This window comes from Pezoporus flaviventris, unplaced genomic scaffold (assembly GCF_033815535.1).
Source record: "Pezoporus flaviventris isolate CSIRO_AGI_PZ_B2104156 unplaced genomic scaffold, CSIRO_AGI_Pfla_v1 ptg000037l, whole genome shotgun sequence".
NCBI classification, from domain to species: domain Eukaryota; kingdom Metazoa; phylum Chordata; class Aves; order Psittaciformes; family Psittacidae; genus Pezoporus; species Pezoporus flaviventris.
Genome location: NW_026892585.1, coordinates 9,337,776 through 9,362,400, shown reverse-complemented (window position 1 = coordinate 9,362,400; position 24,625 = coordinate 9,337,776). Strand labels below are relative to the sequence as shown.

Sequence of the window (24,625 nt, the reverse complement as noted above, 5' to 3'; positions counted from 1 at the left end):
ACTGAGGCATGACAGTGTTTTTCTGTGCTGTGCGTAGGAAAAGGAGTAAGGGCTTGTATTTGTCAGTTGTGCATGTCTACCAATGGTAGACCATGTAATAAAATCATATTAATCCTGCTTCGTATCAGCAGGACTTTTAAATCAGCTAAGTTGGGCTGCACAATATACAAGCATGCTAAAGGGATTTAGTGGTGCAAAGCATGTTTTATCAGCATACTGCACTATTACTGGTCAATGTGGTACCCAAAAGCAGATTTTCTAAGTGCAACACCAGGCAAACATGGTCACAGCTTCTTCCAGACCTACTTCACACTGTACATATGTCCAGAAGTATTTGCCTCATCTTAACCTAGAGGTACATGGTACATGGAGGCTTAGTAGGGGTACACCAGGTGTACACTGTAAGCAGTTTACATCCAGGAGCAAGAGTATTGTCCTTGTTACTGTTCCATGCAGATGGGTGAAAGGTAGAGGTATTTTGGGAAGATATTTTTAATTAGCTGTGAGAGCTTCTGTTTCTTAGCTTCTGCTTAGTCGAATTTTTGGTGATGCACTTGGAATTTTGCCTGAGCCGTAGCTGATGGACTGTAGTGCTCTGGGGTTTCTCAAGTTTTTTTGATGTTTTATAACACATGCCATGGCTAAAGAGGAAGCAAGTCTCAAGGGCTCCATTTGCTAGTGTGAAGTTGCCTTCTTTCTCATTCAGGGTCACGTAACTTCCCTCTAGCATTTGCAGGAGCTACTCACAAGGAAAAGTGATACTAGGACAAGACATTACTTTTAGCTTTCAGTCATCTCCTCTCTTCTTTTTTCTCTCTACTGAAAAAATGAAACGTGCTACCAAACATGAACCTTTTCCTGAGCTCAGCAAGTCCCGAGAGGCTTGGATCTGGCCTCAAGTACCTCCCCGTGTTTCACAGGTAGCCATCACAGGCTCTGGCATTGTCTTTTGCCATGTTTCTGTGTTTGGGGAACTGTGAGCAGACCAGAAGATTTTACAATGTGTGTTTACTGGAGAATATTTTAAAGGAAGTGCTCATGCATCTCTAACTGCTTGAGTACATGTGCTCCCATCAGTGGCCATGACACCAAGTGTGGATACAGGCAAGGAAAGCAAAAGGAGGTTTGCTGCTTCAGGAAGCCTTTGGTTTTCTGAGAGACTCAGCTAGGCTTGAAGTTGCAGCTCCCATCCCATGTGTTCATGTCTGGATAGGATAGAAGCATGTAATAAGAGTATTTTCATCCTGTTTCTTATCAGCAGGACTTGTAAAATAATAAGGCTGGGCTGCACAATGTGCAAACATAACATTATAAGCTGAAAATATAAACTAATTCAGACAGAGCTCTCCCTTCAAGGGCATAAAGGAGCACCAAAGTTATTGAGGGAAAATCACGTTTGTTCCTTTTCCTACCAAGGACTTCAAGTCCATAGGATGTCAAGTGAGAAGATCAATGTTGTCTTTCTGTCAGCTATATTTTAAGAGGCAGTTGAGAAGATAGAGGGGTTTTATCTCCAAATGACTGAATTCAAGGCTTACTTACAGTGACAAAACTCTCTATGTAATTATATTGTAGCCACTAAAATCAGTCTGGATTTCTTTCATGATAAATGGCAAGCAGGAAGAGCTTGTGCACTTCCCCATCCCAGTCCTCAGAACACTGTGAATCCCAGTTGGCGTGGCGGCTGGCAAGTATTGGTGACCACGCACCCTCATTTGTCCTGCCCTGCATTAAGTGCTGTTAACCTTGTCCTCACTACTGGGGACAGTCTGGTATTGCATTAGTGAAACCAAACTGCAGCAAATAGCTTTTTTATTTTCAGAAAATCAGGCTTTTGTTGGGAGATTTTTCTCCCTTCCTCCCCCTCCGTTCCTTCTGACTCTGAATGCCAGTATTAAAATATAATCACTTTCCTGACCTTCCTAATAACCTTCACTGAGTGTGTCCATGCATAATTGTTCCTTCCTTTGACATATTGATATCTGCCTGCTCTTGACCCCTCTCTGGCACATGCCCTGCTGTGCCTGAGGATCTGTGTTGTGAATGAGAAGGTGCAGCATACATGTGGGAAGAGTGGCAGACCAGTGCCACTGGACCACGGAGGACAAGGAGCATGGGACAATGCTTCACAAAATAGATGGATCCTTTGTTGCTGTTATAGGGCTGAATGTGTGATTACTCTCTTTGTATAATGCCAAGCTTGGCCAGTATAGGTTTGGCTGTGTTGGTGATGCTTTGTCTCTGTCGGGATTTGTGGCAATACCCTAATGTCTCGGTGCAATCTACTGATGTAGCCATGGCCCCTAAAGGGTCATTTAATAGCAACGTACTTTAAAGTTTGGAATAGGCTGGACTCCATCAGATCCACCCCAGTCTGTTCAAAGCAGAGACTGTTAAACTATTCATACTGCTTCATGGCAGATCTAAAACCCCAGAGAAGCATTTAAGGACTGAGAAAAAGAACATTTTGCAAATGTGCACATATCTAGGTCGGTTGACCCAGTTACTGTCCTGGACAAAATCCTGAGAAGACCATTAGTAACAAGCATTAAAGGATAATGTGTAATAAATGTCAGGCAGTGACATAATAGGAAAAATAGATCTTGACAAGGAAATGTCTTTTCTTGGCGCGACCACACCTTGGGCTGGTAAAGATTACTGAGCTCTTCTCATCAAACTCTCCTAGTCACATGCAATATCTTGATTTAAACATGTCTCTATCCAGAAATCAGTGGTGGTGTCAGTGAGTAAATTGAAACCTGCTTAGCTGAGAAGACCAAAAGTGCAATTGCAGCTAATTGGCTGTGATCCAATAGGGATGTTTCTATTTGAGTTTGCTCATAGTCCCACTCTACTCACTATCCTTTTTCCTGTTTAAATAGTCTGTGAGGAACAAAATGATTATGACAGTCAAGTCTAACAAAGCCCACTTTTTTATAATGGTGTTTAAATCCAACCTATGATCTAGGCCTTATCTGTGCCTTTACCTGCCAGCTGTGCGTGTTGTTTAGTCCCTGCTAGCTGGGCTATAGTGCCCCCTTGCCCAGGTTTTGTGCTCTCTGGGGGCAAAGAGCAGCTTGTTTTCTAAGTTAAGCTTGAATACACAATATTTAATATACTGAGCAGTGAGTCACAGCTGAGTGGGACTTCAGTTACTGTTTCCTGGCAGAAATTGGAACTTCACTGAAAGCCAAATGACAAGAGTGGTGAGAAGCTGCAGCTTTCTGGGTGCAGAGCACCACTTGGTTTGACTCCAAAGTCAGTGGGAAGTAGTAGCAGTAGTAGCACCATCTCCCTTCTGAACTTGAAGCCTGACTCCCAATAGCATCTCCTCTGTTCTGTTCAAGGAGACAGTGGTGAAAACTACTGATGGTGGCGTTCTGCTGATGGTGGCGTTCTGCTGATGCCCCAGACACTGGCTTGAAGGCTTCCCAGTTCTGATCACAGCCAGAAGGTAGCTTGGGTCCCAACAACAGAAACCCACTAATAAACTTGTTGAGCCAGAGACTGACATTGGAATTAAACTCTGGAGTTCAAAAGGTCATCTGTTGACTTCCCCCCCCCCCAGATTGCCCTCAATGCTTTTGCACACAGTATTAGTAAACTTTAGGAAATCTTTCTCACTTGTATATAATAAACTTTCTGGAACAAGCTTTTCTGTGGCAGTAATAAGGTATTATAAAGACAGAAGTTGTTTCTAGAGGTTGATTAGTGGTCATCTAATTGATTCTTAGCTGTAAAACTAAGAATCTTTTAAAAAGACAGTTACTAAGCCATTTGTCTGTTCAAGAGTTACTGGAGAATACACACTCTCACCACAATTTTTCTTCCAGCAGATTTTTAAAAGCATCACCAATGAAGATTCAATCCAGGGGCAAGGAAGTCGGAGACTGATAAGTTTTTCGTTGTCAGGTAAGTCACAGCTGAAGTGCAAGTTCTAAGCCCAGAGAGTGGTAAACTGCAGTTACTAAAGCTTTTCATGTACATGTGTATCTATGTATATGTATGTATTTATGCATGGATTTCTCCCTGTTGCTCTAGAAGTGAAGCTGAGACAGAGAATTGTGATTGTTGTCACTTGTCTTCCTGCAATGACAGTTATGTGTTGAAGTGTCTTGTTGAAGTAGAGTTTGGGGGCCACATTAGGTTTTCCTGTTTACAATTAAATGTGGTGCCATACATGTAGGGAAAACGAGATCAAAGGCATATGCTTTACTTATAGAGCAAAATGGGGTTTGTGGTAGTTGTGAGTAGTTTGTTCCACTGTCTTGGCCTGGACCTGAGGCAGATCCATGTGCCAAGGTGCACAAGCTTGTCTGTATTGCTCAGAAGTGACTCTCAGACTTCCTGAGCCAGAGGACTGCTCTCCTCTAAATTTTCTGAAGAATGCTTAGCCCATTACTTGGCATATCACTGCAGGTTTTAAGGGCTTACTATGGTTCCATGAAGCAGTTATGGACCATTTGATTTGGCTTTGGTAAAAACAATTTGTAAACCACTTCTGTAGAAAAAATAAGTTTGTCAAAAGAGAGTAGTTGTGAGCAAGGTTCTCGTTTTGAAGTCTTATGCTTGCTACTTCATTCCCATGGGGTTTAGCTCCTGGAAAACAAACAGAAATATGCTGAACATGACTTGGAAATTCTTGGGGGAAGTAGTACAGAGGAGAAAACAGTTACCCTTGTTCAGAGTTTTTACAGACTTAGGCCTTTCTGTTTAAAATTCTCCATCTGGCCAGCATCCCATTACGTGATTGGTTTGGCCATGTGATTTATTTCAAGTTTCCCTCCAAGCTGTGTTAAAGTCTTCCATATCTCTTCAATATTAAGAGTGCAAGTCAGTGCTTTTCCAAACTAGATATCCAGTGTAGTTCTTGAGAGGCTATTTATGCTCTAGGCAAGTTGGACTGACTTTAGATGGGGCTCTTTTAACACGTATTTTTTCCAGGTTGGACACTGGGCATCCACCCAGTTATTCAATTTGATAAACCCACAGGTTTAGTTCAGCAGAAATAAAGGAGTAGAGTTGATTTTTTCCTGTTCTAAAATAATATTATCTAGAAATATTGCTCCAATTAGTAGCATTTTTTATTCTCTCAGGTTCTTTGGCCTAGTAGACCAAGAGATACTAAGAGTCGTAATCTGTGAGACTGCTAAATAATGTTGTCTCAGTGGGCCCTTTTATTAACTGAACTATATAATTTACAGCTTAATTCAAAGTATACAAAGACTATACCTTGTAATACATTTGGGATATCTTATTCTAATGGTTCAGTAGCAATTCATTTACATTTCTGTCACATCCATATTAACAGCATCATCACAGCCAGGTATTTGAAAGGCCTTGAGCTAACAGTTATTTTATCAACAATCTTTGCTACGAAGATGGCTCGATTTCAGTCTTTCTGAAATGAACAGATTAACACATCACAAGGATTTATTTATTACCTTCTTACTTAATCAATACAACAGCAAAAAAAAAAGTTGTGTCTCTCTCAAAGTAAAATTATTGCTATTCCTTTATCTGTTATGCTAGCTAATAAAAAGTAAATCAAGCCAGGCCTTCCAGAGGCATCAGAGTGAACTGGGATTGCTTTGTGCTTGCACTGCTGTCACAGCAATAACCTCTATATTGTCATTGTCAGCTCATATAGACTTCTCCATTTCAAGTATCTATATTTTAGTATACTATCACCTTCAGTCTCATTACTTAGAAGTTAAGTTTCCAAATTATGATTGATTTAGTTGCAATTAAGGGGGGGAAAAAAAGTGTAAGCCCATTAGTCTGAGTGGGGACCATTGCATTAGGGGCTGCACTACCACAGAGCCATTGTGCTCTATACAGTTTGTCATCTGAATAATGTGAGAAGAGCTATGCCTTCTACCGTAGCAGTTTTAAAAAAGAATAAGTTATTAGAATTGGAGAGAAAAATCTTGAAATAGAACAAATCCCAAGAAATGCTGAACAACATCAGTCTGTTTCAACAGACTTGTGTGGCTTGCTCTGCTGCCTAGGCACTCCAGTGAGGCCCTGTGATAATGTGAACTGTGCAGAAACAGTTTCTTTGGTAACAGAGTGCTTTATTCTTTCTATAGTTTTATTGAGTATTTGGTTGGACAAAATCCAACTGTTTTCAGTGGAAATTTTGCCTGAGAAAAGATTAAAATGTCAAGCAAAGACAAAAGTATAAACTGATGTTTGAAGGGAAAAGGAGATGGATAACTCTTGAGAAGAGAAATAGCTGATAGTTTGCATTTGGTCAGTAGGAGGTTTTTTTCTAAGTGTTTGCTTCTTTGGAGACTGGAAGTTGGTCCTGTGAAAGGTTCGTTCAGATTAATAGGTTCTCAAAGAAGATAACTTCCTATGATTAAGCCTCTTAATTGTTTATATGATGACTATTGTTACAGCTTTTGTTATTAAAAATACCAAGAGAAATCTTGTAAACCTGATCTAGCTAGATTAAATACTGTCTTTAAGGAAAGCTATGCAGTCACTTAGCATTTACTTTCCAACATGAGTTTTCTGCTGTTACCAGTGAATGTCACACTTCTGATAAGACAGCTGAAAGTGTCAGAGCTCTCATACATGAAGCACAGAAAGAAGAAATGTGCTAAGCTTCCCAAGATGCATCAACCACCTCACTGAAGGCTCATGGTTTAGCAGCAGTGTAACGCATTCACTGAAAGCCCCTGAAACCGTTCTGTTGGCTGGTATATTTAGAAAGTGTTATCATGAGGTTTGCATGGTATGCCTGCTAGCTGTATGTTGCATCAGATAACATTTTTTCAAGCTTTAATATTTCACCTATCTCATGTGTTTGCATACTCTTTATTTGTAAGTGTTCTTGTGGAATAAATGACCAGAAGATCTGAATACTTCACAAACATTCAGGTGTTTATCCTCATCACACCTCTATGAGAAATGTGAGTTATTTTTGTGTGGCTGTGGTGAGGCACTGGAATAGGTTGCCCAGGGAAGTTGTGAATGCTTTATCCCTGGCAGTGTTCAAGGCCAGGTTGGATGGAGTCTTGGACGACATGGTTTAGTGTGAGGTGTCCCTGCCCATGGCAGGGGGTTGGAGCTAAATGATCTTAAGGTCCTTTCCAACCCAAACCATTCTATGATTCAGACCAGGCATTCAGGTAACATTAGTTGTCAGTTTATAGAAGTCAGAGTATGAATCACAACTGAAGATAGCGTTAGGTCTGTTAAGGGTCACTTTGACAATAGTAGTTACCAAGAAATGCTTGATCAGAATACAGGTATATAACACATTTTATCTTCCAACCATTCTTTACAGTCCTGATGCCTGACTTTGTAACAGGAGTTGTAGGCACTAAATCTTGTTTAATATTGCTATAAACCTGCCTCTTTTTCTGCCTTTCCCACTCAAGCTAACTTGCCCAGATGTATTAAAAACTGGAGTTTCTAATCACTAGCCTTTTTCTTACCCATCAGAGCTTGTGCAAAGGTGAGGTGACCACGCCATCTCTAGTGCACCTACAAAGTACTGCAGTGCTCTAGATTAACAGTTTTAAAGGCCTCAAAAGGCTTTGAATTCAACTGCTCCATTTTGCTGTATAACACCTTGCTCCATGGGGTGGAGCTTTATGTGAGTTTGGCTCAGATATATCTCACAGAAGCATGAAGTCTGAGGATACCAAGAGATGGTACTTTGCTCCAGTGATTAATTGCTTGCAGTGATAAAACCTCCCCCTTGCTGTGTTAAGATGTTCGCATTAGCTGTTGAGAAAAAGTTATATACATCTAACAGTTCAACAGTGTCAGGCTAGCTCTCATGAAAAACAACAGAAGGAAGGAATTCAGGTGGAGACACAGCAACCACAGACTCTTTCACTGCTGCAGATTTCAGTAATTTTAAGTACATGCATCCTAATCCAAAATATGCACCATCAAGAGGTGAGGTGGACTCAGTCTTCTTGAGACACATTTATAAACTGCACAAAATAGCCTTTCTAGGAAAGTTCCTCCACAGCTGTTGGCAAAAGGTTCTTGTTCCTGTGGAGAACAGCTTCTAACAACTTTATCTTACTACTGAAAGCCTAATCGCTTGTATTGAAGCAAAATCAAACATAGTAAAACACAGATGTATTCTAGCTGTGTCTGCTGCAGTTGATATTCTCACCTGGTTCCATGTTTTGCCAGTAAATATACGCTAGTTTCCAGATTGCCACAAAAATAGTCTCCATCACTATCCAGTCATCAGTGCCTCAAAGTTTCTGATGCTGCATGGAAAATGGGTTTGCAGAATGATCCTTTACAAGGCAGACAGGGAAGTCTATGCCCCGCCTTAGGGGCAGAGGCTACGTGCATGCAAGTGGTCTAGAACAAAGGTTCCTTGGGTCTCATCGGGACACTCTGAGACCAGCCTGTAAGGAAGGGAAGCCCTAAAATTGAACAAATTCATAATTCACTTGGGGGCATCAGCATGTAGAGGTTAGTATAAGCCATTTTTCTACAACGAAGTGTGCCTAGCTGGATTAGGATGCGTGTACTTACAATTACTGAAAGTCTGCAGCAGTGAAGGAGTCTGTGGTTGCTGTGTCTCTGCCTAAATTCCTTCCTTCTGTTGTTTTTCATGAGGGATGGCATGACATTGTTAAACTGTTAGATGTATATAACCTCTTGCATGCCAAAGTGTGATTTATGAGTAAGTGGGAAGCTGACATAGGGTATATTAATAACTTTTTTAAAGAGATTGGATGAAAATGCACCTTTGCAAAGCATAAATGAGTTATGCTGGTAACATTTCCTTGTATGCCTCCAAGAACTACTCTATAAAAACTACGGTGTACAGCAAGACACATCCAAGCCTTCTGAATTCATTGGTTTCAGCAAAGATTTAAATTCAGCTAACCTCAAACCATTAGTTAAGTATTTAGTATCTTCAGAGCCTTTTACTGGAAGCAATAGCTGGGATTCTTCTATTGCGATGTTACACAGCAGCGGTAAGAGAGTACCTGAGCTGTTGGTTACAAGTTACAGCATCTCTAGGTTTCACTTCAGATTAAATGAATGGCTTCAGGTTATCTGCAGATGCCCATCTAGCTTTATTCAGAGCTTTTGTGGTCTTGATGCTCTGTTTTTCATGGTGCTGAGAATTTTCAGGGAGATATGTAAGTACAACTGTCGTATTTTTCCTTGCAAAAGCTATTTCTGCTATCCCTGTGTGTGCTTAGACATTAAAAATTGAAGTTTCTAACTGCCAGTTTTACAAAATCTATTCTATTATGCAACTAAAGCAAGAAAATTACACAAAATTTCCTGTTGTGTGCTTAGCTAACTTTTTTTTTTCTCATCCAAATACAAGAATTAGACTCCTAACTAAGCACAGGAGTATCTTCACTTTCAGGGCTGTGCTTAATTCCCATAACTGGAAAGAGGCTGGTAGGTCATCATAATATGTATGTTCTTTATGATACGTAAGTGTACACGATTGAGTACTAGGTATTCTTTTCTGTCTCAATAGCCCATTTCTTTGCATAGTGATACCCAAAGATAGTATGGTCTTTCTTTGAAGGGAAAAAAAAATCAGAAGTGTATGCAGCAATAAATATTTCAGTTTCAGATTCATTTGAGGAAACATCAGAGAGAAAGAAAATAAGATCCCAGAGGTCTTTACTCTCATATGTTAGCAGCCTGACACTATTACAACGCTGCATCTTGTCATTCATACTGCCTTTGCAATTTTTAGTTTCTATTTCTGGAATTCATTTCTAACAGTATAACTTCCAAAGCAAAAGAGTTTGCCATATAGGATTTCAGCAGGGCTGATAGATGAGATATGTGCTGGTTACACAGAGATTATACACTCAGAGAAAAAAAATAATCAGTGTTGTCAGTTGGAACCAGATAATTTTCTTTGTGGAAGAGTATTTCTAGGATCACGGCAGTACATTACAGTCAGCAAAGTATTTTGAAATAGGCTATTAGTAGTGATAGCGTCTATTTTTTGCTAATTGTTAGAGAATGTCACAACAATGAGATTCTTAAAATACAGTCTGGTTCAGGACCATCTGTCCAACAGCTTTGGAATATGTGCAACATGAATTCTGTGCTGGAATAGATGATTAAAACCAACCAGAACAAAACTGAACCATTTGTTGTGTTGGCTATTACCGTATGTTAAGGAAGCAGAATACAACTGGGTGAACCTTATCCCTGTTCTTGATGCAGCTGTTTTCTGGGAAGAAAATACTGGTATTGGTGTGGAATATGTATGATTTTTAGATTCATCCAAAATATCTGCCTGGAGGGTTTTACACAGCCTCCTGCAATCTGCCAGAATAATTGGGTTTTGAATCAGAAGACAATTAAAAACTGTGAAAATTAATGTTTTCAAGACCTGCCTAGAAGAAAAAAATATGTGTTTAAATTGAATGTTTATGTAATATATCTAGGCAGCTTTGGAAACTATCTTAACTTTATCTCTTCAGAACAACAAGAGAATGCAGTTTAGTGTGTATAGCCCTATGTGAAATAAAGCTTTAAACAGAGGAGAACATCCATGCAGAAAGTGGTGGAAAATAAATCAGCTACTGAACTTGCTAATAGGAGTAAGTGCTTATATATTCCAAAGAAAATGCATCTGGAATAAGGTCAGAGGCTTTCATTTGTAGCTGTTGAGCCAGAATTAATGATATACTTGTAGATTGGTTTGTGTTTCATTGGCTTCACAGGGACACATCGTAATGGACTTTATGTCTGTCTTCAGAACACAATGAGTAAACTTTGAAATCAGTGCCTGGGGATTTTTTGTCTTCACAACTCATGTTCCTTGGGTGTTCTGCAGCTATAAAGCCCTGCTTAGAATCTGAACATTATATACAAGTGTTTTACTAAGTTACTACAGGTAAAGTTAACCCATGAGGGAAGGAAATGCTTTAAAGTGGGGAAAAATATAAGATTGCCTCTCCTGTAGAAAAAGAGTGGTCTAAAATCTAAGATTTGTAGAAAGATAAAAGAGATATTTAGGGCAAGTGACATACATTGGGTACTGAATGCCATGTCTGTGTGATTAAATGAATGGATCTCTTTTTCAGAGGAGTCCTGCCACTTGAGTCAGGCTGAGCAAGTGCTTAGCTCCTTAGCAAAATCAGCAGATCACTTAATTTAAGTTGCATGAATCCTATTTAGAAGCCAGCTCATGCTGCAAAATCAGGTTGTAAAACTTGCAATTTCATTATATAATCATTTGTAAATCGTAAATCAGAAGATCATCGTGGTTTGGCTTTATGTTACCTCACAAGAAGCAGTGAGTTTTTTCATATCCCTGCCATATTACTTGAATTCCTTACCAGTGTCCTTATGCTTTTTCTCACATACCAGAGAGTTACTTGGAATGTGAAAAATAATCAGGTTTTTTACTTTCTTTCAGATTTCCAGGCTTTTGGTCTGAAGAAAGGAATGTTCTTCAATCCAGACCCTTATCTGAAGATTTCCATCCAGCCAGGAAAACATAGCATCTTCCCAGCACTCCCTCACCATGGACAGGAGAAGAGATCTAAGATCATGTGTAATACTGTTAACCCAGTCTGGCAAGGAGAGGTAAGTACTCTGAGTGTTGAGCTGACTTTTCTTACTACAAGAAATAACTCTAGCAGTATCCTTATGGACTTTTTTCAGGTTTATTTTAATTCCTTCCTTGGCTAAATAGTTGTTGACCCAACTGTGCTTGATGCATTTCATGACTTCTTGTCTTAACGCAAAAGGCTTATATCTAGTTACAAAGATGATTGATACGCTAAAACTTGCAGTATAGGTTGTCCCTTATGGCTGTAATTTATGAAGTTGTTAATTATTGAAGGCAAGCATAAAACAGAATTGAAAAATACACTTGGATAGCCGGAAAGGCTGCTGCTAGTTTTGCATGGTGCTCTTACACTGAGAGGAGACATTATATAAAGCAGAAGAAGTACAGCAAGCAAATGAAAAGAATCTATGTGATTGAAAAGTGTCAGTGGCAGTATAAATTAAAAGCAACTTTGGCACATTTGCCCATCACCTTGAAGAAATACTCTCTAGTCTGCTGCTTCTTGTTGGAAGGGCTTAGGAGGTATTAATGAGATCTGAGAGTTCAATTGCTGCCTGCTGTTTTTAAATTACACACAGAATGGCAACAGGCAGCAAAGAATAAAGAATCACTTTGGAATTAAAGGCGCCTGACGTAATGGGTGTGATTTACTGTCATTCTCTGTCAGACCAGCATCTTCACTGCAGGAAAGAGTAAATAAATAAAGTAAATAAATAGACTAAATAGATTTATTCAAATTAAAATGCAAGTTGTAAAATGGTTTGGGGATAATTAGGTCAAGCTGTATAGACATGGCACTGTAAGTGGCAGGAAAAAAGACAGCAGAAATGTCACTGAATTCTCTACCTGGAGGAGGATGTTCAAGAAGCTGGGTACCACATCAGAATATGTGACAGGTGAGCCTAGGGGGGAGTTTATGTGGCAGGGGGTAGAACTTTGAAAGTCTGAAAAAAACGCCTTCTAACAGGACTTAATTAAGTGGAAGCCCCTGTCGTGAGGCATCCACCAAACCGTAACTACTGTGTGGCTCCAAGCATCAGAAGTATCTGGCTGAGGAGTCCCAGGCCAAGCTGAGGAGCTGGAACTGACATGGAAGATCAGGGAGCTGGCAGAGATCTTTCAGTGAAATGCATAAGACATAGGCCTAGAGGCAGACAGGCATGAAGGGGAAATCTGCTGTATGTGTGTGTCATGCTCAGTACGGGTGACTGTGGGAGCTGGCAGCAAGTGTGGATGCCAGGAGTTAACATTCAGAGGAGGACACAGGATACGAATGTGGACCCACCATTCTGTATCAGGCAGTTAACTGCTGAGATGGCACACAGACTCTCCTTATCCAAAGAGTGATGAAGGCTGAAAATAGGCTTTTCAGAATTGCACAACAGTCAGAAGGTCTTCTCTCAACCAAGACAGCCCCCAGTCGATAAAATTTGTTCTCATTTCAAGGTCTTTTTGCACTGCTGGAAGATAAAATAACCAAAGAGTAAGAATTTGGCCCTGATAAAATGTCAAGGGTGTCTTCTCCTCAGGCCATGTGGGATGGCTGAGTTTGTGGGCTGACACTTCTTTTCCAGTAGAGCTCGGCAGTGAGAAAAGGAGAAACAATAAAATGGCCTAATTATGGACATCACAAAGCAGAAGAGCACAGCTGGCTTCTAGCTTCTCTCTTCAACCCCTGGTTTTCCTGGTTGCACGCAAGCACACTGCTTCTCCCTTTCTCTTGTCAGCCTCTTCGTGGCTAAGGAGTCTAAAACAGCCAACGTGTTCTCCCTCTGCATTCTCTTCAGCTCTTCAGCAGAGATGTTTAAGTGCATGCATTTGTATTGCAGTCTGTGCACATCAGCTACTCTGAAGTCTTTGTTACTGAAAACCCACCTTGGTTTCTATTGCACAGACCACCCTTGGCCTTATCTTCTTCAACTTTGTCCCTTTATGGGACAAGGGGAAACGGAAGACTGTAAGCTATTGCTGAATCATGGTGGTAGCTATTCTTCTGTCTACCCTTTTCACTGATGGAAGTGAATATACGAAGGGAAAAATACTGAGAAATCATTGCCATTCCATTAAATAGATCAGTTGCTAGCTGTTTTCCTCAAAAAATATTTTAGGCAATATATTGTTTCAGAAGTGTGATTCTTTCCTAAGGTTCTGTGTCACCACATGTAAATAGAAGGAGGGGAGGAATGTTGGGGTTTTGGGGGGAGGGAGGAGGGGTGGTTTTGTTGGTTTTGGTTGGGGTTTTTGTTTGTTTCTCAGTTGAATTCTAATTTGTTTTGGCTGCTAAACGTGAAAAAAATCTGGAATAGGGAAATAAAACTATCAAAATAACCATGAGACCTCAGGCAATTTCTCATCTGTCTCATGTAATGTTGATGATCATAAATTCACAGACTGTTCGAATACTGTTCAGCAGAAGTTATCCTGACTTAGAGCTGTTCTTCCATTGCTCTGTTTTGCAATACAAGAGGACATAAGGAAATGGAAATTGCTCTTTAATTGAGGAGTAGCATGTGATATCAGCAACTTATATACTGTTAAATGAAGTGAGTGAGTTCCTGGACAGCACATGGCACTGCATAGCTTGACTGTAAACCCTTAGGTTAAGCAGACATTGTGCTGGCAGTCCAAAGAGCATCAACAGCCTAGTGGGTGAGTTGTCCTGTCATGCTGGTTTGACTTAAAATGCAAAGGAAGTGCCCACTTCTCAAGTCTTGTGTCCATCCAGTAGAATAGAGACAGGTGAATGTTGATCATCTCTTCTAATATTGATACAAGAAAAATAATGACCTTATCCCATTTTGATTCATATTGAGGCAATGTGTCTGCTGTCACGTTCTTTGGAAGAAGCTCCTTTTAAGAAGATTAATTTGTCAGCAAGCAGTAAAGGGACAGAGAGTTCAGAGAAGCAATAGAGATCACTGGGGACCATAAGCAACCAAGCAAAGTGGTTTAAAAAGTAGTTCACATACCTCCAGCTGGTTAAGAAGTTCTCTGTATGGTTTTGCAGATAAAGTACTTAAAGCCTCTGGACTTTCGCTTAGACATTCTTTAACTGTGACAGTTCGATCTAACTGCTGCTTCAGTTTCTGTTCATTCACTAGTGAGTGGATTGAGAGCTTCAAGGAATGGCCAGTGAGACGACTATAAAATAGGCTGTCGCAACTATCCAGCATAGTTAAAGCAGTTAGGAAGTGTCACCTGTTAAATGATGCATTGAATTTCAACTCTAGTAGTTCTAGCTCTGGAAGAATAGATTGCTTTAAAGTGGGAGCCCAGTACTAGGATAAATACTATCTCAACTCCCTGCAGCTTCGCTGTTTGTTTCTTTGCCTCAGACTTCACAAATCCTGTTAAATTATAGCCAATGCACAAAAATAGTGCTGCTTATCACTCTGAAGATAGCTGTGTTTCACTGGTGACTTAATTGATGTGTGTAAGCAGAGGTGTTCAGTACTCCGTTGCAAGAGCACTTGACAAATAGTAGTTAACGTGTCAGATCTCATAAACAGAATTACAGTATTTTCACATGTGTAACTTGTACTCTCTGCACCTCAGATAACCCACAACCTTTCAGAGATGTAACACGTGATTTCCACATAACCTGTCTCTTCAGATTACCAGTACAAAAGCAGACGAAGGAAGCTGGCAGGGGCTTGAATGCCCGAAGGAGTTAGTTTGGGGAGATAGGGATTCTCTAGCGCAGGCCATCATCAGTGATGGGTTTGCATGCTGCCTGCAAGAATGCCAGCTGACTTGAGTGCTGGTTTGTAACTTCCTTTGTTGTGATGCAGATTTGTAAGTCAGGCATTGATTCTGTGATCATAAATGCTGGACTGATGCATGATGGACTGAAAGACACTTTGTCAAAGTAGCCGTATCATGCTATATGGGGTTTATGGTAGTATTCTGCTTCTCTTGAGGCTTTATGTTGGCTGATAGGATAGATACTACCTATTGTAGCAGAAACCTACAGTGATACAGGCAGGGGATACTTCATAAAAGGTGAGTCTTTCCAGACCAGAGCTAAACTAGCAAGGATGCTTAAATGTATTTGAATCAGTGGTATGAATTTAACCTAAAGTAGGTTATTTTTGATCTAATTTTGATCTAATATTCAGAGCACTAGATGCTGACAGTCCTGCTCACAGAACCATTGAATGATTTCACCAGAAGTCCTAATGAAAAAAGGAACATCACACTGATTGAACTACTTATTTATTGTTTAACTTAGGTGTCTTTTTCTCCCTTTTACTGCTAAATACAAAAGAATCAGCTGCATAAATTGGAGGCCTTTACACCTAAGCATAAATGCAATTTAGGTGCAATGAAAGCCAGAGTGTGAATTCAGTATGAATTTGCTAAAGGCGTCATTGGGACTGAGTGGACCCTTGTGGGCGGTAGCTTCAGTGTATGACATTTCTGCACACATGGACAGGTAAAGTGTAAAACATAGTTTGATTACTCAGAAAAGCTGTGATTTTACAGCTGTAGTTATTTTAATATCTGGTGATGATTGAAGTGTGAAAGCCCAAGACAACTTCAGTTTCTCCAGAAATTAGTTATGGTGTGAAAAAATTGTCTAGGTTTTATCTTTAATGTGTTATTCTTCTGAAATGCTTTTTAATTGCAACTTCTGCATCCCAGTAGACTATCAGTCTTACTAACCTTGTTTATGAGTGCTCATGAGAGTGCTCAAATATGCTCAGTCTATGCTGAGCTAGTAAGAGATGAAGAAAAACCCTGACTCTTTAAGCAGTGTTTGCAGTTGATTTATCCAGAAGTTCTTTCAATTTCTAATGTTTTAGGGCTGAAATTTGCCATTAATAGAGTAAGAGACATCTTGCAAAGCTATGTAAGCCATCAGAGAGAATTCATGATGAGTGTTGTGCAATATGTGAACTAGCAAAGACTTTTTTTATTCCTTGTTTTCAGTACAGAAGAAATCTGAGGGATTAGTGATTCTGAGTTCTGAGGGAGCAGTCTAGGAAGCCAATTTGCTGAAGGCACTGTCCAACTTTGAAGAAGTTCATTAGAAAGGATTGAATTCAACTTTAGTAAAACACCACATATTGTGCATCCCTCTTAGTGCAGGGAAAAGGCAAACAAACGTGCCATGCATAAGGTGCTGCATTGGATCTGGCACCTTGCAGTCAGTGCTGAATTCCAGGGTGCTGTCAGAGGACGCATAGGCCTGTCCCAGCCTTTAGGAGCAGTGGAACTCTGTGCTTGACACTTCTGACTGTAATATTTTGTATTGCCATAGAGAAGCACTGTAGTAAGTTTTAAGAATCTGGAATTCCCTTTGCTCTTACCCTGTTGTTCATATGCGTAGCATTATATGGGGGAGAAGAGATACGTAGAGAAGGTTTTTGAATGGGGATACAGATGGAGAGTGGTGAGTACATTAGAAGTGTAGTTGTTTCAATAAAGTATTTGAAACAGGGAGCCCACTAATGAAATATTCAGCTGAAAGACTAAGTCTGTCTTCATCCATCCAATGTAATTTACAGCCTTTTAAGATTTGCTTCAACTTTTATCATCCCTGTGGTATGACGGATATCTCAAATAAATTTTCTTTTTAATTCTGTAGTTTATTCAGCTCCAAATCAAGAGCCTAGTTCTTCCTATCACCAATGTATTAATTTATCTACCTTTCACCAGTTATTATGCTGACTATTGTTAAAGAACTTGACTTGCACTTAACTTGTCTAATTGGTGCTAATGGGCATACTGTGTTCATTTTAACAGTTTCCTTGATAGTGTTACTGAGAGCTGATCACGGTGATCTGCCCATATTCAGGGATGTAAATAATATTGGTAAAAATAAAGCACAGAAATTAATCATCATCATTAGTTGCCTTTCTTGAAAACTCATCTAGAGCTCTGGAAATGGTTCTGTTAATCTTATAAGTGGATATAGATGTATTCTGCCAGGTCAGCATAAGCACATGCCTTCGTTTGCCGTATGTAAGTTGTGTATTAAACCCCCACAAGATCTGTTCACATTAAGAAAATTAATCATCTCTGTCTGTAAAACCATTGCTGGGTCTGGAAGCAAACAGGCCCTGAAAAGCAGATTAATGTCTGAAACTTCTTCAGTGGCGTTTACTACAGTGTTTTCAGATCTTGCTTGAAGATGGCAGCAGTAGTGTAAAATCAGATTCGCTTTTCGGTCACTGAGATGGTGTGAGACAATGAATGTGTCAGCAGGATCTAGGTAGCTTTGATTCTGATTAGTGTCCCTGTGAGAGTGAATCTGTAGGAGGTGGCTGTATAAAATCTGTGTAAATGGAAAGAGAATCCTAATGACTTGCTAACAACTAGAGCCAGAACTGATGATACACTGCTAGCCCAAGAAGACTTAATACGTTGATGTGATTCTCTCCACTCTTGCTTTTCCCACTCCCTCCCTTCTCTGTATTTCTATAATTAAGTAGAAATAATTACTTATGGCTTGTTGATTGCCTGAGGAAATACCAGCTAAAGCTTTTCCTTTGGCAGGCACGTTTTAAGGCTGTGTCTGGTACAGATTCTTCAGTGTCCAGTAAGATGTGCTATAATGATGCAGATTCTCTCTTAGTGAGGAATTAATAGAGTCTCTGTCTGCTGTTCTACTACTCCTATCTTTTCATTAGGTGTGTAGGATTAAAGCAATTGTTGGATCTCCTGCCACTCTGACAAATGGGACGGCTGTTGACAAACGGCTAAGTGGGGACAGTAGAGAGATGCAATGACTTTGCTTCTAGATCAAGTCTATTTCCTATCTATCATAGTTCCAGAGGAGTGCAAGAACACCCAAAAAAGAAAATAATTGAAAAAGATACTGGGAAAATAATACAAATGCTAACTTCTATAGATCGTAGTTCTTAATGATTCAGTGGGTCCATCTACAATACTGTTTTCATTCCATTCAAGAGAGCAGTTTCAAGGCAGATCTCCTGCTCTACCCACTAAAGACACCACTCAGCAGTCTGAAAGCATGTGAACTGAATTACTCTCAGTGAAAGCTAAGCCAAGAGATGTGCTTCAGGAGTGCACCAGACACCTTTCAGATGATAACGGGAGTTTAGCCCAGGGCACCAGCCTGGAGTTACTTTGTAGGAAAACCCTTGCAGCATGTCTGGATGTGGTAATCAGGTGCACAGCACCAGCTGCTTTGCTCTCCAGAGCCATTCACATTGTACCACGTCTTCCCATTGCAGATATGACCAGTGTGTTCCAAGGATCAGGAAACATCAGTCTCCCCAAGGCCTCCTTACCGCTGCTTGTGACAGTATATCAGGGATGTTCAATCATTCCTTGTCTTCAGACTTTCTGCATACAGCTTCCTTTTAGGAATCCACCTGACAGATAACCATTTTCATGTTCATGTTTATGAACATGAGCAGACAGTGTGCGCTTGCAGCCCAGAAAGCCAACAGTATCCTGGGCTGCATCAAAAGGAGCGTGACCAGCAGGTCGAAGGAGGTGATCCTGCCCCTCTACTCTGCTCTTGTGAGACCTCACCTGGAGTATTGTGTGCAGTTCTGGTGTCCTCAACATAAAAAGGACATGGAACTGTTGGAACAAGTCCAGAGGAGGCCACGAGGATGATCAGGGGACTGGAGCACCTCCTGTATGAAGACAGGCTGAGGAAGTTGGGGCTGTTCAGCCTGGAGAAGAGAAGGCTGCGTGGAGACCTCATAGCAGCCTTCCAGTATCTGAAGGGGGCCTATAGGGATGCTGGAGAGGGACTCTTCATTAGAGACTGTAGTGACAGGGCAAGGGGTAATGGGTTAAAACTCAAACAGGGGAAGTTTAGATTGGATATAAGGAGGAAATTCTTTCCTGTTAGGGTGGTGAGGCACTGGAATGGGTTGCCCAGGGAAGTTGTGAATGCTCCATCCCTGGCAGTGTTCAAGACCAGGTTGGACGAGGCCTTGGGTGATATGATTTAGCATAAGGTGTCCCTGCCCACGTCAGGGGGGTTGGAACTAGATGATCTTAAGGTAGTTTCCAACCCTAACAATTCTATGATTCTATGATTTCTTGTACAGTCCTAAGACCTTTGTAAAGGGAAATTAAAAGGTCTTCCCCTTTGGAGCTCAGCTCTCAGAGCTTGCTTACACTCACTTCCAAAGCCTTAAATCTGGGGGTCTTCCAGATCAGACACAGGGGCAGCTGGTTCACCACCTCATCCTTCCAGTAGTACTCCTCGCTGTGAGGGTGTCTAAGATCTCCACTCATCTATAACCTATAAAGAGCAGCCCTCTCATCCCTAGTTGGTAAGGATCAGACAGGGGGATATATCACATGGACAAAATGGCATCTGAGACTGTTCTGAGGGCCAGGCACCCTGTGAGAAACAGGTTGTTCTTAATGGTAATTTCTTGGCAGTTTCATTGAGGCAATCTGCCATCTCTTCAGTGGAGTGTGCTGTGTCATGTATCATCTCAAGTTTTAAGAGTCATTTTGTACCAAGCAGTAGTTGATGTGATATACAGGGTAATGCACTGTGACTAATGCAGCATTGTAGGTAATTAACATTGTAGGTAATTACTGGTTTGGGCTAATCAGAAAATAGAGATTTAACTTACTGTTTCTTAGCTGTTCATCTACTGCCTGCTGTAGATCATACATAAATTTTGGATCCAGTTATTCCTTGAAAGAGTTCCCTCCCCCCTCCTCCCCCATTTTATATAATGCATTTTACTTGGATTTCAGTTAGGGATCAAGTAAAGACATCAAGTTCTAGCCATCACTTAAAATTTGTGGATTGTTCTTCCCATGTGTCCTGTTTTCTGCTGTTATCCAAATAAATACAGAATCGGTCATTAGGCAAAGTCTTTTCCTTGGGTGGGGTTTTAGCCATGAAACTATAGTTGTTTTGGTAGATGACTTTGCAAATGTGTTGAAATCCATTACTTCCTTTGAGTGTTTTTGTATTCAAGTACAAATAAAGCCTCAGATGAAATCACAAACCACATCCATGCAGCCATTGTCAAGTTTGGCGGAGCTCTGGACAACTGGAGAGGCTAAAGCTTTTGAAACATCAGAATATAAAAACTGCCAGAAATTACATGTTCACTTTGTTCTTTGAGAAGAAAAAGCCCATTTATGTAAACTTCAGTACACCCTTCTACATCCAGTTAGTCTCACTGTAAACTTTAGTGTCTTTGGATTCTAGCAGGTTCCAGGAAGTTATTGACCAGTCTTGCAGAGTTTGCACTAATGGTGGTGATCAAAGGAACTTACATTTTTGGGGCAAAAAAAACCCAAACCAATGAACAAGCCCCCAGAATGAGCTGTGACCCCAATGAAAATATACAGCTTGCAGATTGCTGTCTTAGATTGGGAAGGAAAATGCATGGTAGCCAATACTAGCTGCAAAACATGAGAGAATCCAGCTTCAAGGAGCGACTGCCAGAAAAACGGGAAGTTTTGTTAAAATAAGATATTTGAGCTCATTTGAGCTGAAGTTCTTGTATTCTTTTTTTTTCTGTGCAACCATGAAATGATATATGACTACTGTGTTAGGATAACTATATTGAAGATGACCATGAAACACAGGGTCCTTTCTCTTCCAGATAGAATAGTAAAGGCCAAGGCTTTGAACAACGTAAATGCAGCTAGTGTTTCATGGCTAAGTTATGGGGGCTGACACCTGTCCAAACAGAAGGTGAAGGAAGGGAAGAAGACGTGGGTTTGATGGAGGTTTACTTCCACATGCAAGCACAGCAGTACCATCTTTAAATATCACCAGAGCCTGCGTGTTTTCAAAAGTGATTGATGGTTTTGAAAATGTATTTAAAAGCTTCTGAGTTCTCAAACCGAGGTGTTCTGCTGGGATCCATCTTTCAAAGGGCCAGAGGCCTGTGTGTTCTTCAAACAAGGATCCCTTTGGGCTTTTGAGTTTGGATGGCCTGGGCCTGAAGCATCCACAGTCAGGGATTGCCTTAGAACGATCTTGCCCACTACTACAGGAGAGCACCAGCAGGACCGAGTGTTTAGGTAGCGGAAAACTGAATGATGTAAAATTATCACTATTTTACAAGTTGTCTCCAAACCCATTTCACTGAGTTCACTTTTGATCTCAAACTGCAGTTGTCTTCAAATGGCAAAACCTTTCAGCTTCACCACAGAAAGCTTCTGGTTTTAATGGCTTAATTGCATTTCCAAAATGCTGCTGGTTTATTCATTGAAACAGCCTCCCAGAGGAACCATTTAGGAACTGTGATCATGGACAAGAGGCTGGTCACAGGGCAGTCTCATGTGTCCTCGCATGCAGTGTGGTTGGCAGGTGAAGAAATCAGAACAAAGTTTGATTTTCCAGATTGCATGGAATATCCTGGCATTTGTACATCTGAGGGGCACTCCTGTTCAAGGAAAAAATGATATTTCCTTTGGTTGATGCCAGAACACCTTGCTTTGTGCATCCATACTCACTGCTCAGGTGCTGAGAATTACTCTGGAAATGTCAGTGTGTTTCTTGTGCAAGGAAAGAGCTGTCAGGCTTGGTTCTACCTGATACTATGGAAACAAACACACAAGCAGAGTCTGATTTGCTTCAGAGCTGTACAAGACAAAATACTAATTACATAGGAAGGTGCAGATCAGTAACCTACGTTTTACTTTCCACTTATGAACAGTTCAGCCTTTCACCTGTGTGTGTGCATGCTCTACCCCACAGAAACTTTTTTACAGTAGAGGTGTCAACAGAAGAGTAATAGAGAATTCATTAAATGGCAAATTGCTGTATGTTACAATACCCTTGTTCAGTTAAAAGTTAATTCCCTTCTGGTTTCATTGTAAGTGTCATAAAATGGCAGTTATCAGAGGGTTTTTTAGCAGGTGAAACAGTAATGATAATACAACTTAGTTTTATAAAGCAACTTTCAATATACATGGAGAATTAATGTTCTCCTTTTTGTTAGGTTTATCTTCTTTGGTAACCTCCTTTGTTGCAAAGATATAGAAGAAAATAAGAATTAAGTAACACTTTTGCTGTTACTTGAATTGTATTTCTCTGATGATTTGCATTTTTGCAGGGCCTGATTAACAGAATATCCCGCTTACTGGTTTCACTTGAAGCTGTTTGAATTGAGCATTTCTGAAAATTAGATCATGATTCAATAGAGCAAGCAATTTAGGGCTTAACTCAGGCCTCAATAACCCAGAGCATGATTCTGTTGTGAAGATTGGTTTTGGCAGCGGGAAAGCTAGAAAATCCTTTCATCCATCTCAGTATTCACTTACTACAGAGGTTGTCTTCTGGTTCAATGCTGACCTTTCTGTGAGGTGAACAGCAACCTTACAGCTTTGCTACTACTGCACACCACAGCAGAGATGTGCTTTCTTTGAATAATGATATACTAGTACTAGCAGGTCTGTTTGGAAAAATGATTGTGACCTATGTCACCAGCTCCAAGTGTGTGCTGGATTGAGCCAGTCTTGGAGATAGCAGGGCCAAGTTATCTAATACATTTGCTTTTCACTATTTTCACTAACCAGAGCTTTGCTTTCCCTTTGGGGAGATACAAGCCTCTCCAGGTGCCCTAATCCTCCCAGGTTTACAACCTGTACACATGGATTTCCTTGCTCCTGCAACCTAAAATATCACCCTCTGTGTTCCTACCTCAGCTTTGCATGCACACAGTCCCTAAAAGCTTATTGAAATATTACTAAAAAATAAAAATTGATCTTTTTAAAACCAGTTTGGCTGAGGTGGTGGACACATGTTTCAAAGCACTTGGTAGCAGCAACAGTTTTAGATGGTGCCATTCCTATCTTCCCCTGTATTGTTTGTTCCAGTAGCCTGTGCCCTGTCTCACCTTTTGGCTTAGCTCTTTGTGGGACCATGCTGTAAACCAGGTTAGGGACTTGGTCCACATAAACAGTATTGTCAGAGTTTTTCCTTTTAGAGTTGGGACAGGGATGAGCAACAGAGCAACAGAGGGATGTATCTGAAAACTGTGATCCTTCACCTCACTAGATCCTCACTTCTCAGTTGCTGAGGTGTGCCTCCCAGCCAAAGTACCACAAATGGCCACACGATTGTAAAGAGGACTAAATTCACTTGGAGGGAAATGCTGAGTAAACATCTCTTCAGGCTGCCAATTCAGTTGTACTTATGTGCAGCTTTTTAATGTTTTTAGGTCTTGGGGCAGGGAGGGAGGGGAAATAAAGGAAAGAAAAAAGAAAACCAACATAAAATCTGTTCAATTACATTTAGATCAGTGACCATTGCTAGGGCAGAGTTCATTAGATTTCTGTAGGTATAGCGTCCTTACCATTGGCAAGCCTTGTTTGAAGTGTTTGGGTGCTACCATGACATGAATCAATGAAATCCATGCATTCCTCAAGCCTGCTTCTGCAGCATTACGCAGCCCCTATAGGTACTTTCACCTGCCTGCTTTGAGGCCAAGCTCTTTTTATTTTGTAGGCTTGTGCCTTGGGGTGCAAGGACTGTTTCTGTCCTGTGAAAAAGCCAGAGGCTTACAAAGGTCCATAAGCCATGAGCAACTGTATACTGTTTTGCCCAGCCATCAGCTTCATGTCCTGTGCTCTTCCTTTATTGCAGCAATTCAGCTTTGTCTCCCTACCCACGGATGTCCTGGAAATAGAAGTTAAAGACAAATTTGCAAAGAGCCGGCCCATCATCAAGCGCTTCCTGGGAAAACTCTCTATGCCAGTTCAGCGCCTCTTGGAAAGACATGCCATAGGGTAAATTTGCTGCTTATGCTACTCTGATGTTTAACAAGTGTGTTGCTGTTTTGAAGTCCCTGGTGAGATATCGTTATAGTGATATAATGATGTTGAGGAGGAGTTATTAGACTGACAGTTGTCTGATGAATTATCTTGGTCTTAATTAGAATTTATAGGACTATGGGCCAGAAAAAGAATTCCCTCTGTAACCTTATCCATTGCATTTGGAAAAGTGAGAACTGGCGTTTAGGAAAGAAGACTGTTTTGTATATTATGGCTGCGAATATGGAGAGTGCAATATTTTCAATATTAATATTCTTTTAATGTTATCAACAGGCTGTTTTCATGTTTCAGGGAATTACCTATGGGCTAAAATTGTGCCAGACCTGT

The 24,625-nt window shown here is 40.6% G+C and overlaps 1 protein-coding gene across 9 annotated transcripts in view; it reads left to right on the top strand.

The window, feature by feature from the left end:
* HECW1 (HECT, C2 and WW domain containing E3 ubiquitin protein ligase 1) overlaps window positions 1-24,625 on the top strand; it is a 250,356-nt gene that overhangs the window by 147,649 nt on the left and 78,082 nt on the right. For 7 of the 9 annotated variants that reach the window (XR_009745349.1, XM_061464615.1, XM_061464616.1 and 4 more), the window contains 3 exons: window positions 3,834-3,912; window positions 11,396-11,565; window positions 24,111-24,253. Coding sequence is in view for 8 of the 9 variants with exons in the window: in XM_061464615.1 (XP_061320599.1) it covers window positions 3,834-3,912; window positions 11,396-11,565; window positions 24,111-24,253 (392 nt within the window). In the remaining variant the exon portion in view is untranslated. The remainder of the gene's footprint in view (window positions 1-3,833; window positions 3,913-11,395; window positions 11,566-24,110; window positions 24,254-24,625) is intronic. The other 2 variants (XM_061464617.1, XM_061464613.1) reach the window with 1 other exon arrangement.